The sequence below is a fragment of the Suhomyces tanzawaensis genome (assembly GCF_001661415.1).
Source record: "Suhomyces tanzawaensis NRRL Y-17324 unplaced genomic scaffold CANTAscaffold_4, whole genome shotgun sequence".
Classification (NCBI taxonomy): domain Eukaryota; kingdom Fungi; phylum Ascomycota; class Pichiomycetes; order Serinales; family Debaryomycetaceae; genus Suhomyces; species Suhomyces tanzawaensis.
The window spans coordinates 299,477-316,350 of NW_017963639.1; the positions used below are offsets into that span (position 1 = coordinate 299,477).

The 16,874-nt window shown below is 47.4% G+C and overlaps 8 protein-coding genes across 8 annotated transcripts; 4 read left to right on the top strand and 4 right to left on the bottom strand.

The window, feature by feature from the left end:
- Positions 1 to 423: 423 nt before the first annotated feature.
- On the bottom strand, positions 424 to 1,550 carry MED20 (Med20p; the record flags this gene model as incomplete). The annotated part of the gene is made up of 2 exons (XM_020206142.1): positions 424 to 1,494; positions 1,540 to 1,550. 2 exons carry the CDS (start codon positions 1,548 to 1,550, stop codon positions 813 to 815), a joined length of 693 nt encoding a protein of 230 aa, XP_020064101.1. The 3' UTR covers positions 424 to 812.
- A 1,312-nt stretch (positions 1,551 to 2,862) lies between these two features.
- CANTADRAFT_90093 (Elongator subunit) lies at positions 2,863 to 5,196 on the top strand (the record flags this gene model as incomplete). The annotated part of the gene is made up of 1 exon (XM_020211652.1): positions 2,863 to 5,196. The coding sequence occupies one exon, from the start codon at positions 2,863 to 2,865 to the stop codon at positions 5,194 to 5,196; it is 2,334 nt and encodes a 777-aa protein (XP_020064102.1).
- Positions 5,197 to 5,356: 160 nt separating this feature from the next.
- On the top strand, positions 5,357 to 6,001 carry CLC1 (Clc1p; the record flags this gene model as incomplete). The annotated part of the gene is made up of 1 exon (XM_020211659.1): positions 5,357 to 6,001. The coding sequence occupies one exon, from the start codon at positions 5,357 to 5,359 to the stop codon at positions 5,999 to 6,001; it is 645 nt and encodes a 214-aa protein (XP_020064103.1).
- A 456-nt stretch (positions 6,002 to 6,457) lies between these two features.
- On the bottom strand, positions 6,458 to 7,750 carry CANTADRAFT_51121 (uncharacterized protein; the record flags this gene model as incomplete). Its single annotated transcript, XM_020209908.1, has 2 exons — positions 6,458 to 7,543; positions 7,595 to 7,750. 2 exons carry the CDS (start codon positions 7,748 to 7,750, stop codon positions 6,458 to 6,460), a joined length of 1,242 nt encoding a protein of 413 aa, XP_020064104.1.
- Positions 7,751 to 8,399: 649 nt separating this feature from the next.
- CANTADRAFT_50784 (uncharacterized protein) lies at positions 8,400 to 9,449 on the top strand (the record flags this gene model as incomplete). The annotated part of the gene is made up of 1 exon (XM_020209872.1): positions 8,400 to 9,449. The coding sequence occupies one exon, from the start codon at positions 8,400 to 8,402 to the stop codon at positions 9,447 to 9,449; it is 1,050 nt and encodes a 349-aa protein (XP_020064105.1).
- A 287-nt stretch (positions 9,450 to 9,736) lies between these two features.
- Positions 9,737 to 10,986, bottom strand: CANTADRAFT_242682 (F-actin-capping protein subunit beta). The gene has a single exon (XM_020207065.1). It carries the CDS (start codon positions 10,884 to 10,886, stop codon positions 10,023 to 10,025), a length of 864 nt encoding a protein of 287 aa, XP_020064106.1. The 5' UTR covers positions 10,887 to 10,986; the 3' UTR covers positions 9,737 to 10,022.
- Positions 10,987 to 11,575: 589 nt separating this feature from the next.
- On the bottom strand, positions 11,576 to 13,671 carry PHO89 (Pho89p). Its single transcript, XM_020207066.1, has one exon. The coding sequence runs from the start codon at positions 13,589 to 13,591 to the stop codon at positions 11,855 to 11,857; it is 1,737 nt and encodes a 578-aa protein (XP_020064107.1). The 5' UTR covers positions 13,592 to 13,671; the 3' UTR covers positions 11,576 to 11,854.
- Positions 13,672 to 15,666: 1,995 nt separating this feature from the next.
- Positions 15,667 to 16,729, top strand: CANTADRAFT_26074 (uncharacterized protein). The gene has a single exon (XM_020207638.1). The coding sequence runs from the start codon at positions 15,845 to 15,847 to the stop codon at positions 16,367 to 16,369; it is 525 nt and encodes a 174-aa protein (XP_020064108.1). The 5' UTR covers positions 15,667 to 15,844; the 3' UTR covers positions 16,370 to 16,729.
- Positions 16,730 to 16,874: the final 145 nt, after the last annotated feature.

The window sequence follows — 16,874 nt, forward strand, 5'->3', positions numbered from 1 at the left end:
CAAGTGAGGCAATAAAATGAAAATTCACTGGTTTTTCGGAATTTATGGAGTGGTTTTATGGCTTTTGGTGTTAACCTTACATTTAGTATTTTCAAATGGCCTATTCCCTCATAAAAGGATCACCCATCTAGAATTCGTTTCTATAATTCTACGATGAATGATAGGTGGTAAAAGAGCAGCATTATGTCTAGCATGCTCGAATGTTTATACTATACCTTTAGAACACTTTCTTCTACAGTGTTTAGAATGCTAATTGTGTCAACAGTATCTTCTATCCAGAATTTATGCTAGAAGTCTAATTGTGTAGTGCTGCTCAATGCTGTAAAATTTCCTAGCGATTTTATTTAACGAAGCAAACTAATTATTGTACAATCGAGTCTACCTGGAAATTCTATATGAAGTTAAAGAAACATTAACCACAAACGCTTTCTTACTTATCTCCTCTTCATTATATCGTTATTTTTTTAGTAAACCACCTGAAATTTTTGTCTACGCAATTATAATCATTACATATATCCAATGTATGCCTTAGTCGATTTTTTCATGCAAGGGATTCAACTTTGAGTGTTGGAGTCATGAACTATTCAACTTTCTAACACGTCGACCACTAGCTTAGACTAGCTTATGAATATTGGAGGTGTCCGTATGGCAATGAGACAGATTCTCAAAATCAATTAGGCTGTAGTTTTTAATTTTGAGTAGATGTGACATGCAATGGGCACATTTGTAGATTTCATACTACCATACAATACATTGACCTTGTTTCTCACATTGACAGCTTTGAAGGATGCTCAAGTGAAAATAAATTTCACCTAGAAGTTCAAAATTTCAGCATACTGCAAGCACAAGTCACCCCAAACATCCAAATTCTCCACATCCAAGACCTCGCAGCTCATGGGTCCTTGTGGAATACTATACTTCTTGCGGACCCGCTCGAACGCGGTATGACGCTCTTTCTCGACCCCATTGTTCAAGTCAATTTGGATCAAGAGTCCCCGGAAATTTCCGTGCAAAAATACATTGGATGTACGGATGGTGAGATTGCCGTTTTCGAGCTCGTAGATCTGGCCCCCGTCGCCCTTGATCAACTGTCGTTGGGTCCACATGCTCTGAAACTTTAACCCCACCACCATTTCGAATGGATCGTTCAACCCAGTTGTAGCACCGTTGTGGAGGTGACTATCGGGGATGCTTATTCCTCCTTCTTCGCTTGCCTCTTCGTGGATGGTGTTGGTAAACACTCCCGTCGACTTCTTGTCGATCAACGTGATGGTAGAGTCCTTGATGTATGATGGCGACAATGTGTAGAAATACTTGACATCCTTGGTGGTAGTCTCTCCAGCTTCCACTGCCTCGGGTGCTAGTGAGTAGGGGTTGTTACGGAAGATTCTGAATGTGAAACCCCATTTGCCTTTGATGGCAGGAAGCTCATTGGAGAGCTGGTCATGGAACTGGGTGATAGTTTCCGGTGTTGCTGACTGGACTAGTATTACACTGGCGTTAGTTGGTCCAATTGGAGGTGCTGAAGGGCATACTTACGCAGTTACCATGATGGTGGTATTGGTGTTGGTGTTGATTATCCAGTTGCATCACATGATTTGAATCACGGGAGATTTGGTAGGTGCACGACAAAGGACAGAACATCCATGCTTCACCAGAATCAAAAAGGTCCAAATTGCATTTCGATCAAGTATCTCGACCTAGTCCCCCGGTTAATACAAGGATTTGTGGCCAAGATAAATATGTTTGTATATTTCTTATCTTATTTGTTAAACTATTTGGGTTGGATTTTTTGCATTGGGGCGAGGCATGTAATAATTGAATCTGGCTTGTTTGGTTTGATTTTAATTAGTTTTATTAGTAGTTGTAGTCTTTTATTGCTCAAGTAAGTAATTATTTCTTGAAATTACAAAATTTTACAACCGTAGATTCAGTGTCTGGGAGACAACCTGTCAATTACGATTGCAACGCATTTTTATTAATTTTGGCATCAAATAGGATTAAAACACAAAAGTAGTGGTTACAATATGGACTACAATTGTTTAACTCTGAATGATTCTGGGATTGTTATTTATTTCTAGGAAATGGAACCTACCGATAGCTTCAAAATATAGTAGAATCCATTTGTTGAGGCGAGAAAATAGAGAAATTTGGACTATGCCACCGTAGGCCAATGTGTCTTGAGTGTGACTGGATTACAATAATATATACTGCTTCTGATATCAAAATTTCAACTCTATGTTTAGTCTGTAGAACCCAGAAAGAATACTGGAAACGTAAGATTCTGGTCATTTATAGTCAATACCCTCCCATCGCCATCATGAAAACCTATAATTAACGGTTTAGAAAATCCAGCGCTCCTTTGAACGTAGTCTGGGACCAAAGAATACTGATATTAACAGGTTCCACAGCCGGCGGGCGGTAATAAAGCGAGCACAGGCCATTTTTGCAATCAGTAACCAAATCGTAGATTCATCGTAATCACGTGATAATTCCACAACCATCTCTTTCCCAAGAGTATCAGTATGGATAGAAGACTGTCACTGTTCTACTCTCGTCTCTATCCAAACATCCTTCTAGTCCTTGACCCGCGTTCTGCCACCACTCCCCAATAAACCAATCAATGCAAATCCCAGGAATACCCTTCATGTTCCTAAAATCTGATTAATAGTGCTCCAGTCCATGATTGAGCTGGTACCGCGTGCTCACCACTTCCTCGTGTTCGCTATACTTGTGCTTTCTCCCGTGTGTTTCCTGTCCGTGTACTCTTCGTCGTCCATATCAAGTCTCATTACTTTTCTCGATTTGCATCTACCAACCCATCTCATCAGCTCGCACAGAAAATTCATTTTCACCACCACCATGCCTTCCGTATCTCAAGATGCCGTGTTCATCGGCGCCAACAGGCAGAACTTCGTGTCCGACTACCTGGCACAGCACAAGACCGTCGCGTACGGTGCTGGCACCACCATTGCCTTATGGGAGCCGCTTTCCACCACTGGAGTCTATCACACGCTCAAGCAACACACCCGTGAGGTGACTGCGGTCAAATTCATACCCAACACCGACTTCTTGGTGACTGGAGGCGAGGACGCCGTGCTCTGTGTGTGGAGGAGGACTGGCTCTAGCTATTCGCTCGTGCAAGCTACCGAACACCACCAGAAGTCCATTACCTGTATCGCAGTGTGCGATGGCATGTTCGTCACTGGGGGAGCAGACGGCACAGTCAAGACGTGGGCGCTCAAAGACGACCAGTTTGAAGCCGTGGGCCTGGCAGAAATCGCTCTTGGGCTCTTCCCGCTTTCTCTCGCCCTCCAGCGGGTGGATCACCACAACTACATCGTTGCCATTGGAGGCGTGACCTCGTCGATCTACATCTACTGCTTAAACTGGCCCGATGTCGACCACGTCTCTGTAGTGCAGAGTGCCGTGCTCAAGGGCCACGAGGACTGGGTCAAGTGCCTTTCTTTCGTCACTGATGTTCCCCACAAGTCGTACATTTTGGCCAGTGGCTCCCAGGACAGATACATCCGGTTGTGGAGACTCAACTTGAACGATTATATCGATGACTCGGATGAGGACGAACGCAAGCTCATTTTGCTCTCCAACAAGCAGTACAAATTCGCAGTGGGCACTGGACGTGGTGCATTCAGTTTCGAGGCGTTGATCATGGGCCACGACGACTGGGTCACTGGCTTACAGTGGAACCCTTCCAACAAGCTTCAGCTCCTCTCCACCAGTGCAGACACTGCGTTGATGATCTGGGAAATGGACCAGGAATCAGGGATTTGGTGCTGTGTGAACAGATTGGGTGAGATGTCCATCAAGGGTGCGTCCACCGCCACAGGTGCCTCTGGTGGTTTCTGGTCGTGCTTGTGGCTCATCGAGGACTCCCGTCACTACATTTTGGCCAACGGTAAAACCGGCTCATTCCGAGTCTACAAATCCGACGACGATGCCAAAACCTTCGAGTCGTTTTTGGGAATTTCTGGTCCAACCAGAGAGGTTACCGATATCGTATGGTCCCAGAACGGCAAGTACGTGCTTTCCACCTCTTTGGACCAGACCTCAAGGTTATACGCTCCTTGGAAGGCCGACCAAACCTGGCACGAATTTGCCAGACCCCAAATCCACGGCTACAACATGATATGCCTCGACAATATCAACGCCACCAAGTTCGTGTCGGGAGGTGACGAAAAGGTTTTGAGAGTGTTTGAAATCACCCATTCCATCACCAAGCTCTTGGACAAGCTTTGTGACATTCAAATCGTGGCCCGAGAGGATGTCGATCAATTACCAGAGTCTGCTGCATTACCCGTCTTGGGATTGTCCAACAAGGCTGCCAACGAGCAGTTGGAGGCCGGTGAGGCTGCCCAGCAGCAGCAAGACGCAGAGGAGAACTACGTTCCTACCAACGACAAGGACGATATCATAGAGGCATTGTCATCGCCTCCATTGGAGGACCACCTCCAAAGATACACTCTTTTCCCAGAAATTGAAAAGTTGTACGGACATGGTTACGAAATCACCTGTTGCGCTACGTCACCAACCGGATTAATTGCATCTGCCTGCAAATCCAACTCCTCCAAGCATGCTGTGATTAGAGTGTTCGATTCTGCCAACGACTTCCAACAGTTGCCTCAGGTTTTGGAAGGCCACAACCTCACCATTACCAGCTTGGAATTTTCGCGCGACGGCAAGTATCTTTTGGCAGTTTCAAGAGACAGACAGTTCAGTTTATGGAGCGTCAACGATAAAACTTTCGAATTGGTCCAGCTCAACACAAAAGCTCACGCCAGAATCATCTGGGACTGTTCATGGGCCCCTGCCCAGTTGGGTCACGTGTTTGTGACTGGCTCCAGAGACAAGCTGATCAAATTGTGGAGGGTCAACCAAGACAGTGTGGACTTGGTTGCATCTACCAAGTTGGCTGATCCCGTGACCTCCATCTCGTGCTTGAACTCGCCAGTGTCCGGAAAGTTGGTAGTGGCCGTGGGTACTGAGGCTGGTGACATAAACCTCTTCTCTGCCGATCTAGAGACCTCCGAGCTCCAGCTTGTGCTTGAAGTGTCCAAAGAGATCACTCCTGCAGGCAAGGTTTCCAAGTTGGCCTTCAGCAATGAAATTGGCGATAAATTATTATTGGGAGTGGCCAGCGCCGACACCTCGGTGAGAGTGTACTCGATAGCATTATAGGGCCTGAGCCAGAAACACTAGAGTATATAGAATTGGACTATCTGGAGGAATCATGTAGACTTATTGGTGGTGGTGAACGTGACCACGGTCACGTGGACGATCTACGCCCGCGATCAACGTTGAACAACATGGCCATTTCTAACCAACTCCAACATCCACCATGGCCGACAAATTCCCAGCATTGGACTCAGAAAACCTCGAAACAGAAGACTTAGGAAGCTCCGACTTCTTGTCGCGTGAAAGCGAATTGGTGGGCGATGAATTCAAAACCGAACAAGACCAAGAAATCTTAGCAGAAAGCGACGACGACATAAACGATTTCAAAGAACAGTTCCCCGAAGTAGAAGAAGCAGGTCCTTCTGGTCAAAACCAACATGCCCACGAATCCGAAGAGGACGAGCAATTTGAAGGTTTTGGTAACTCCACCACCCAATTCGACGGTGAATCCAAGCATTTGAGTGAGTGGAAGGAACGTCGTGATTTGGAGATCTCCAAGAGAGAAGAGGCCAACTCCAAGAAGAAGAAGGACGTTGTTCAAAAAGCCCAACAAACCATCGATGATTTTTACGACAACTACAATAACAAGAAGGAACAACACTCTAAGGAGGTCTTGAAGGAACAGGAGCAATACTTGGAAAAGAGAGACGGCTTCTTGAAAAGAGGTACCTTGTGGGACAGAGTCAACGAGTTGGTGACTGAGGTCGGCGACTTGCCTGAGAATGAAGATAGAGACAAGTCCAGATTCACTGAGTTGTTGAAGAAGTTGAAGGGCAAGGAAAAAGCTCCAGGCGCAGGTGGTTACTAGATCCATAGCTTAGTATACTAGATGTTAAGAAGCAAAGACTGTAGATAAAATAGAACTGTCCAGTATTATGGAAGTAAAAGTACATGACAGACTTTGGGTTCTATAGAAATTATATACTGTTTCTCTGGAGGGTTCTGGAAAAGGGTTCTATTGATCAGCTATTGATTCTTTACATTTTCATGCTATCATTTGTTTATCATATAAACATATTTCTCAGTTCCTGATTTCTCAACTAGTGTGATCATTCTCCACTGCTTTCTGAGAATATCTAGTAATAAAATATTAAGTATTAATGGTATTGATAGATGAGTAATAAATAAGTCTCTGCGATTAAAGCTATACACTAAAGTTCCGAATTCTCTTGCAGGTCAGAACATAACTTCTCAAACATGCTCTAGCGAAAAATCAATTAAGTATTAATACATCAGGAATGGCGAATTGTTGTTCTATTCCCATTCACATGATCATCTCAATTCCCTTGATCAAGGGCAGACTTTCAAGCTCTGTGTTTCCTCCGTGTCTCTTCAAGAAGTCGTTCAAGGTCATTATTTTGTAGACTCCGAAGCACATCAAGATGGTCTCGATCTTGTACCAGCTGCTCAACTTCAACTTCCTGAAACTGGGGTGGTTCTCCTTGGTGATTCTCCATTTCGACAACAAAATCAACCTGAACAAATACAAGTTCAACCCGTCAAGGAAAGTCTTTGAAACGGTACGGATATTGTTCTTTTCGGACTTGTCACGAAGGTAGCCAAAATCCGGCACAAACTCTTGCGCATTGACGTATAGGGTCACGAAACCAGCGATAAACCCGATTGTCTTGATGTATAACTTAAAGAAATTCTTGTTGTTCCAGAGATTCATGGATGACAACGTCGATGCCGAGATCGAGATCAACAACATAGACACGATGTTAGGGAGGTAGATGAAGTTGGTGTAGGAGTTGGCCTTGTGGAAGATGTAAAGGCCGTACTGCTTGACGATATCTGCCACGGACTTGCCGGAGACGATGCCGTACTTCAATTCGTAGTACTGGTCCAAAGCACGCGATTTGAACGCCATCAAGCCCACGAACGCCCCGATGACCAAGTTGTGGTACGCGTAGCTGCGGAACAACCGTCCCCACGCAATGGAATGGGACCTGACTCCGAGCGAGTAGGTGATCCAGATGGGACTCAAGATCTGTGACTTGATGGAGCTGGACAAGTACCTCTGGTTGAATTTGTACTTGGTGGGCGTTAAGTAGTTGGACAAGAGCTGGCCAAAGATGAGGGGGTAGATCACGTACTCCTTGTGCTGGTACAACAGGGCCACGGATGGGCTGTAGGTCTCGACTTTGAAGTAGCGTGATGTCTGTGGCGACACCAACACCCGCAGGTCCGACGGCTTGTCCAACTCGCCGTAGTAGCTCATCCAAAGGTAGATCAGCACGTAGTCTTTGGGGAACCCATTGTTGCTGTGGGTAGCCAAGTACAAGAACGCACATGTGACGATGTTGGAGAGCTTGGAAAGACGTCTGCCAATGGTCTCATCACGCTGGGACTCGGGAGCCGACTTGGAGGGTCCTACTAGCCTGGCTAGGTGGGGGTGGACCTCGGATGACTGGAGGACTCTTCTGATTAGCGGATTCAACGCGAGAAAACTGGACCAGAAGAGTGGCTTCTTGACTCGTGCCACAAGGAGCACGAGGACCCACTTGATCCACTTGGAAACCGACGGATCTTGGAGGAGGAGCTGGACGTTTCTCATGATGGTGTGGTTGGCAGCATGTGGAAATGTTTACAGTCGCGCGACACGAAGTGCGACATTGGATGTGGTGATCTGGCCAGAAATGGCTTGCCAGCCTGAGAGGCGGGCAGCCTACGCCTGCTGCGGGGCCCCCCGAACACCCCTGCCGCCAAGGCACCATTTTTGCCCCTTTCCCGGCCCTCTGGGACCCCAGACGTCCAAACCTACCCAGCCCACACGCGATCACGTGATACCCCTCGCGTGACCCCACCTCCATTATTGTTATTGAACCGTATCAACACCCAACCAGATAATGAAGTCTCCCGACTTGTACCCCACCCCACAGCCTCTCACAACGCCCGAGTCGCGGCACACCCACGACGTCATGGCCTCAGACTCCGAATCCAGGCCCAAACTGGCCTCCTACAAGACCAGAGACAGATCCAGTCTCCCCAGATCAGTGTCCAGAAGCAAAGGAATCAGCTTGAACTTGGCAGTGTCGCCAATTGCCACCACACCGTCGCTGTCGTACACCACCACGCCGTTACTGCAGTTTCCCTCCACCCACAAGCGGTCAGTATCGAGTTTGCCTCCGCAGACCCTGCCATTGTTGCCCAAAGTCAACGAGCGTTCTGTAGAAGACCTCAAGTACGACTTGCCTCTCCCTCAGATGGACCAATTGGTGGCACTCGACATTGACGAGCAGCTCAGGCTCATGGCCCTCAAGGAAATGTGCATCGTGGAGATCAAGGACAATATATCCAACTTGACCCTCAAGTTGGACAGCCACGAGAAGGAGCTCCACAAGTTACGAGAAGTGATCCAGAAGTCGTTGTACCGCGAGTTGAAGGGCAACACGTCTGGCGTCAAGACCAGGCACCAGAGACAGAACAGCAACCCTCGAGACGAGGCGATAGCCAGCACCCGAAATAAGTCTCGCAGAAGAACTCTATCGTCATCATTGCATTACCAACAGGCCAAGGACGTGAGTGCAGCAGCCACTACTCCCAGCACTACCAGCCAGGGAGGTGCTGACAAGCGCAATTCCAAGCTCTGGACCAACCTTGCCAAACCACTCAACATGCTTCAACAATTCGATTCCATGCTCCAGAGCGAGTTCGAAAAGTCGCTCGTCAGTACTCCACACCTACAAAGCCAACATCCGCAACACCTCAGCGTGGATCAGTCTTCCGGAAGCACTCACTACAGATCCCGCAATTCCGAGGACTCGATTTCGAGCTACGGGTCTGTTCCATCCCCATTGAAGTCGAAATCAAAGCCAGTCTCATCCATCGATTTAGACAAGGACTTTCCAGAGCCAGCCTCGTCTTCAGAAACACTCACTGCAACGAGCTTGAAACCACCCCAGCGAAATACAGAAGACATGCTCCAGACAGTATCGTCCTCCATCTGGTCTTTTGTGAATGATGTGAAGACCAACGTACTTTCTTCGTTGAGTGAGGAAGACTCCAAGGGAGCAGCAGTCTCGCGGTCGAGCTCTGGGGCCCAATTAAACCATAGTCCAATGTATAACCTCGACACAGGCTCCACTATACATCTCAACGAGGAAGATGATTCCAATGGTAATACCTTGGTTTTTCAAGACGATAAGGCCATAATCAACAACAGCGACTACGAAGATTTGTTGGACACCAAAGACGACGAGCTTGACGATAAGATCGATTTGTCGATGTACTCAAGCATCCGAAAGAACTCATAAATGAACGAGCACAGACAATTAGTTTGATTACGGAATCAATCACGATTATCGTGTGAACTGACAAACAACTATGGCCACAAATTCTGTTCATCCATTGAATCAAGTACCATGGTTGAGATTTGTGAAACTAACAAACTACCCAGGAACAACTCTGCATTATCTATTGGAATCAATTGCTATGGTTGAGTTTTGTGTGAACTAACATCAACTACACAGTCAATAATTCTGATTATCTATGGAATCAATTAGCATGATCGATTATTTTGTGAATTTACAAACAGCTACACTCAATACTTCTGCATTATCTATTCGAATCTCAGAGTTCACGGACAATTACCAAGCAATGACTCCCAATTCAAGCAACTTTATTTAAGTAATGACTCTCATTTCACAGGACATTTAGGCAATGACATTTCATGGACTTCTCAAGAAATGACGCCGGAAATCCATCAGCATGAACTATCCACTCCTTAGCATCACCCGATTGAAATTCTACTACGCCTACATCCATCCAGACTCTTCCTGGTAAATCATGGAATTTCAAACTCCTCTATACAATCGACGACAGTACAACTATAATCCCTGTAGACCCTTAATGAGCTCCGACTGCTTCAAGTTCTCGAGCTTCTGGTCGCCGAGATCGCCCACAGACCTCAAGTCCTTGAGCATGATGTCCTTCAACTTGTCGAAGTAGACCTCCTGGAGCAAGTTACGGATGTTGTACTCGGACTTTTCCACCAACGTGCCTAAGTTGATCAAGTGGGAGGTCTCCAAGTTGGAGCCTCCGTCAACCTCCAAGGTCTGGATGGTTTCGAGCTGTCTGGTCAAGCTTCCAGCCAACGACAACGAGCTGTCATCGTTGTTTTTCAAGTCAAGGATCACTGAGGTGGTTAACTTGTACAATGCAGTAGATGCAGACTCGGGAATCACCTCAAACACATGGATGGAGTTCCACTTTCCAGACCCATCCTCAGTGTCCTTCTTGATCAACACCACGCCTGCAAATCCGTCCAAGGTCTCGTCGTCTTCAGTGTCCCACAAGTATACTGACGAGATGCCGCTGCCTTCGTAGTACAAGTCTCTGTAGACGTCAAATGCGTCGTTGGCCTTGATTTCCAATTGCCGGATGGTGTTGGAAGGAAATGGAGGCAATTCGTCGTCATCTGCTTGGACAGGAAAGTACTTGTTGGAACATGGCGACCTGTACGAGTCACCATCACGGTTGTAATCACAGCACAAAAACGGCTTGCCTGTGTCTTGACATTTGACCACCTTCAAAGGAGTATCCACTGACGATAAGAGGTCCTGGACCAATTCATCCTCGCCGTTGTTCTGCTGGATCAAGGTGCATATGTTGTCGAGGTTGGCGGTGATCTGCTTGGGGTGCAATCTCCGCAACAAGCTCAAGCTTGCGTCGAATTTGTCTTCGTAGGACATTTTGGCGGAGAAGGTTGTGGGAACGGTGTGTTTATAAGGACGTGTCACGTGCCTATCAATCACGTGATCGCATGTTACCCCAGGCCTTGGTTGCTGGTGGTGTACGGCCCACGGCAGGCTGCTGGCCAGGCCACCTACTGACTCTCTGGGATACTCTCGCCATTTTGTCTTTCTGGGCAGATTTTCATTTTTCAAAGAAATGGTCTTCCCTCAAGTTGAAACACTCCTTAAATTGGCTTCCGTAGTCTGCAAATCCGCCAAGCTTGAGGAACTCTATTTCATACATCCATCCACCATCTCTAACTACATAATCGCCCAAATCTCGAATCGAACAGGGCTGTTAATACGCCAAAGCCCCGAAGCATCAGTTGCGTATAGCCGGAAAATCCCCTGCTTCCTGCGCAGTTAACCTTAACTTTCTAATCGTTTCTAATAGTTCAACTGCACACGAACGCCCACCTATCAGTTATTGAGTTTACTGGGTCGTTTGAAGAGGTTAAACTGGAATATTAACCAGAGCTTAAAGTATCGTGGAATTACATGTGATGCAGGTAATTTATCCTCTATTGGAATGATTAATGAAGGAGAGTGTATGTCTTGGCCCCTCTGGTGAGCCTCGGAGGGCTTAAGCCAAAATACTACACTTGGTACTTATACCCAATGGAGTGCAAGACTACTCGCAACAACCCCTGACTATTACGTTTGAATTACAAATGAGTTGCTAGGAACTGAAATAGAGGGATGAATACTTTACCCAGACGTACTACTGCTGCTAGGTATCGTTTATAAAAATCTAGAATGCTAGGATAGATACTCTCTTTACACATCGAATTGAAAAGTAGTTGCTATATTGTTTAATAAAATCTATAAGGCTCGGATGAATACTCTAGCCACCCGACAGAATCTACCTCTGGAATACGAGTATCGTTTTTTAGAAGAATTAAAGCATTAATTAAAGAAAGAATCGACTAGTTAGTCAACTTGTAGGTTTGGCCCAAGCTTGGGGCGTTCAACACAATACCATTTAGTATACCGGCAATCAAACCAGCGACTGGCAAGGTGATGAGCCATCCGGAGTAACACCAGATGACCATTCTCCAGTTGACAGCCTTCCATTCTCTGTTACACAAACCAACAAAGACAGTGGCACCGACAGCAGATTGAGTGGTAGACACAGGAATGGCCAATTGGGTAGCCATGACAGTGGTGACAGCAGCACCCAACTCAATGGAGAAACCTCTGGATGGGGATTGCAAAATCAACTTGTTACCCAAGTTGGCCATGATTCTGTAACCGTAAGTCCAACATCCGATCGACAAAGCAGCACCAGCGTAACACAAGACCCACAAAGGAACCTCACTCTTGGAACCAACGGTGTTAGTGCTCCACACCAAGTAGACAGTGGCCAAGGGACCGGTAGCATTGGCAATATCGTTGGCACCGTGAGCAAAAGACATAGTAGCAGCAGTGATGGCTTGGAGAAGGGAGTACAAGAATTCGATCTTGTTGTCGTAGTACTTCGAGGACTGGTGCATTTGCTTCAAGTCACCAGCCAACATGCCGGTAGAAGTGGTTTGGGAAGAAATGATATCTCTGGTGACACCGTGAGTGAACAACTTCCACACGAGAATGTGCCACTTGGAAGGAGTCTTGAGGAGGGAGAAGTACAATTGTCTGGAGGATTGGACAGGTTCCTTGAAGGTAGATTCGTCGCTGGAGTCGTTTTGGCCATCCTTGGTGTCCACGTTGATTTCGTGCACCTTTTCGATGTCGGAGTCGTCGGTCTTGACACCCTTTTCATCGACCAAGGCACCAGACTCGTCGTAACGTCTTCCACCGTAGTAATCAATGGTGAGCTGGTGGCCAGCTGGCATTGGTGGGATGTCGTCGGTGGACTTGAACCAGTAGACTGGGCCTCTCCAGATGTCGTACCATCTGAGGGTCCAGTCGTTGTGCACCAACTTTCTTCTGAAGTAGGGGAAGAACCAGAGCATGTAGACACCACAGGCAACAGCACCAGTGCCGACAATGGCAGCAGCGATGGTTCCGTTGGACAACTTGTCCAAGTGGAGCTTGGGAGAACCCTTCCACACAATCAACATGGTCAAGATGGAAAAGGTTGCGAAAACCAAAGTTGGAACCAAGCAGAGCGCGTTTCTCAAGGAGGTGTCGATATTGGCCACTTCCAAGACACCGTACTTGGAGACAAGGAAGATGATGGAGGCAAAGAGACCGGCGATGATGGGGGCAATGAACCAGGAGGCGATGATCTGGGCAACACCGTTCCAGCCCCAGTGGATGTTTTTGGCACCTTTCGCAGCAATGGAAGAACCAATGACGGCTCCGACAATGGAGTGGGTGGTGGACACAGGCATTCCCATGTAGGTGGCGATGGATAACCAGGTGGACGAGCCGACCAAGGCACAGGCCATGGTAAGCATCAAGGCGGCTGGGTCGTCGCGGAACACGGAAACGTCGACAATCTTGTTTCTGATGGTGTCAGACACTCTGGCACCCACCAAAACGGCACCCAAGAACTCACAGATCACGGCAAGCACCATGGCCTGCCAGTACTTCAAGGATCTGGACGACACGGACGAGGCAAACGAGTTTGCCACGTCGTTGGCGCCGATGTTCCAGGCGTCCAAGAACGCAAAGATCATGGCGATTGCAAAAATGTAATCAAACTGGTGGAGAGCGATCATGGCGGCTGGAGGATGATCTGAACTGGTCGAGTCTGGAGAGCTAGCACCGGGTGGTCCAGCACTTTTATAGTGGTGCCAGACTCAGCGGCTGTCGCTGTTATCTGGGTGCAGCACCGTTTGCAGTCGCCAAGAGGTCAAGAAAAACTGGGAGTGCCGTAATTCAAAACGTGGTCGAAGGGAGATATTGGCCCTCCAGGCTGGCGGCAATTGGCAGCGATCGACGGGGCTGGCGTGGCCACGGCGCTGCCGTAGACATGTCCACCACAGACTGTGGCCAGAAAACTCTTGGATGTCTTGGAACCACTTTGGAGGCGTCCCAAACCGGCAATTGGTCGTACAATAACTCGGTTTTCCAGTGGCTGCGCAGGGATTTGCACCCACGTGGCGTGCAGCCAAGACCTAACGGGGGGCATGCATGATCTGTGGTCGCAATAGGAAGGCCTCGTCCGGCATACTGGCCCGTACCGCCATGTCATGTGCCTGCCGCTGCGCCTGGCGGGAGCTGTCGCTGGGGGCTCTGGTACTACGCACGCGCCGCTAGGCCCACCGTGGTAGCACTCGCGCACGCCAGTGGAACCATCGACATTTCTTGGCTAGCCATCAACCATTCAAATTTGCTTGGTACTGCCAACGTGGTGCCGTCGCTTACTGCCCAGCTGTCATGGGCCAGGGGAGGGTAGCGGAAGCTTGCTGGCAGGTGCTTGCTGGCAGGTGTGTGGGCCGTAGTAGCTGCTTGCTTGTGGAGGCTACTTGGTGTGCCTTTTCGCAGCTTCAGGGCCCAGCTGGCTGCACACCAGTCGTAAAATGTTCCCCAGTTGCACTATTGGCAGATCGCCAGTCCACGTGTGAACGGCTCCAGCCGCCCATGGCCCATGGCGATTTGGTTGGGGCCAATTTACGCTAATTTACGCCAATTTCCACTAATTACGCCGCACCTTCGCCTGCAGAGGCGAGTATCTTACATAATCTAGATCTGGGGTTAGGTTCCCATGCTGCGATAAGCCCCAGGCCAATATATGAAGGTCACAAGGCAGGAGTAGATTAATTGCAGGGTGACAGCAATATACGGGCATGTGATTGTTGTGTGATCAGCAGTATGCGCTGGTGGTGATTGTGGAGCAGATGGGGTGGCAGTAGGGATAGTAGCTGGTGGTGTTTAAGGGTGGTCTAGGGTAATATTCCGGTGATATTCTAGTATTACTCTAGCTATTGCCTCTAGGGTATTGTTCTGGTGTTATTCTGGTATTATTCTGGCATTATTCTAGCTATTGCCTCTAGAGTATTATACTAGTATTATTCTAGTATTATTAATTACCTCTAGGTTGTAGTCGTCCTAAAGTTAGTCTTTACTTCTTTCAAGGGGGTCTTCTAAAGGTGTTATTGGCTTCTCCAACCACTTCTGAGGGTATTCCCGCTTCCAGGCTAATTTTTCCAAGGTTAATTGATCTACAAAATTTGAACCAAATTCACCAAGATTTTGGAAATTTTTCGAAAAGTTAAATCTAACCGTATTGGTATTCAAATGAATCCCATCATCCTGGCTTTGGCCAAATATCAAATTGCAGCCAAGAGACCAAGAGAATACAGCTATTAACTGCGCCTTCGTCATGGATGGTAAGATGTACCCTTGGATCCACGGTGATTTTGAACTACCATTTCAGCTACCCAAACCCCGCAATCGCAAATTCCTCTATCAACAAAAATAAATTAGTGGTGTGTTGTATTGTGATAGGTATATAGTTTGCCCCGCGAGCTCTGGCCAGTTACGTGGAGCCTAAAGGACCATTTAGAGAGTAACACTTCCCATTAGCACAAAAAAAAACAAGAAAACAGACTATCTATGCTCTAAGAGTAAATTCTGGAACTGCCTGGTTCCTCGACGAAAAGCTCCTGACTCCGACCAGCCTACACTAATCAGTTCTTACAGTTCTTATCTCAATCATCGAACAATACAAAAAACTTAAAATGATAAATCACCCTTTTTGGATATGTGTCACCTGACCAGATACCCAGACTCCAGTCCACAAATTGCCCATAATTGTCTAAACTTCAGGCTTTACTCATTTCATGGTTCGCTGGATACTTAATCCAGCACATCTAACAGGGACTGCTATCATCTAGTCAATGGTCTCCGTTGTTACCTACCTAATCTGACACCATTTGTATCCAGTCTCGCGATCGATCCAGTGTGGCTTGAGCCACGACCCTACTTAAAGCCGCCATTTCTCGCTAGCTACACTGTCCAACGCAAGCATGGAATATCTCACCCACTTGACAGACCCTCGCACCGCCACCACCTCCGTCCATGGCCTTACCTACACCTACCCTGTCCAGTACTACGATTTCCACGTCTACTACTATGCACACCAAGCACCCTCCAAAAAGGAAGCGTTTGATCTTTTAGATAAGCTCTTGACAGATTTTGCTCACGAAGGCAATTCCGGTTCAGTGATCGTCAAAAGGCTCCCCGACGACAAAGTCATCGGGCCCCACTCCACCCAGTTCTGGGAGGTGGACGTGCTTCGTCCCGAGGTGTTTGTCAAGCTCCTCAGTTGGTTCCAATTGCATCACGGCAACCTCTCGGTGCTCATCCACCCCCAGACCGGCGAAGACACAGCCGACCACACCTCCCGAGCGCTTTGGTTGGGAAGGCAATTGCCGGTATTCACCCACATTTTCTCCGACGATGGCAAGATCCCCGAGTTTGGGGTCAAAAGAGGCCAGAAAATTAGCCCTGACCAGTTTGACAGTCACGTCAGCCAGCCCCAGGGCAAGTGAAGCAGTACGGATGCGAGGAAGCGTGATTGGCCATGAATTTTGTGTATTTGAAGTGGACAATTGAAAAGGAAAAGATTTTCTCTACTGATACTGGCTAAATTGTCGTCACCACTCTCTGGGAGACTGGCTCTACAAACATGAGATAGCTTCAAGAGCTCCGTATCATTCCAAGGGTTTGGGCTGTCGTTCTGGCATACTGCAGGCGTTTATTTCAGAAAAATTAAGTAATCAATTCGCAAGTAGTTTTCAGTAGTGAATTATGGCTAGGACTTTTAACCTATTGCTAACTCACGGTGTAGCAGCGTTCAGAGACAGGTATTCTTGTAATAACATATATCGTGCTATAAATGAAAAGTAGTGAGTTTATTTAGTGAACACTAAGTAAGCTACAGAACAAACTTCCTAGTCGAGTAATGCTATTGATTACACCTGAAAACCCCGTACCTCTATGCCCGTGTCATCCACAAGTACTCGTGCATGTCCACCTTCTTAGAGTAGACTCTAC

Coding starts and splice junctions, on each gene's coding strand:
- CANTADRAFT_242682 (XM_020207065.1), bottom strand. CDS start 10,886: ATGTCCTACGAAGACAAATTCGACGCAAGCTTGAGCTTGTTGCGGAGA.
- PHO89 (XM_020207066.1), bottom strand. CDS start 13,591: ATGATCGCTCTCCACCAGTTTGATTACATTTTTGCAATCGCCATGATC.
- CANTADRAFT_26074 (XM_020207638.1), top strand. CDS start 15,845: ATGGAATATCTCACCCACTTGACAGACCCTCGCACCGCCACCACCTCC.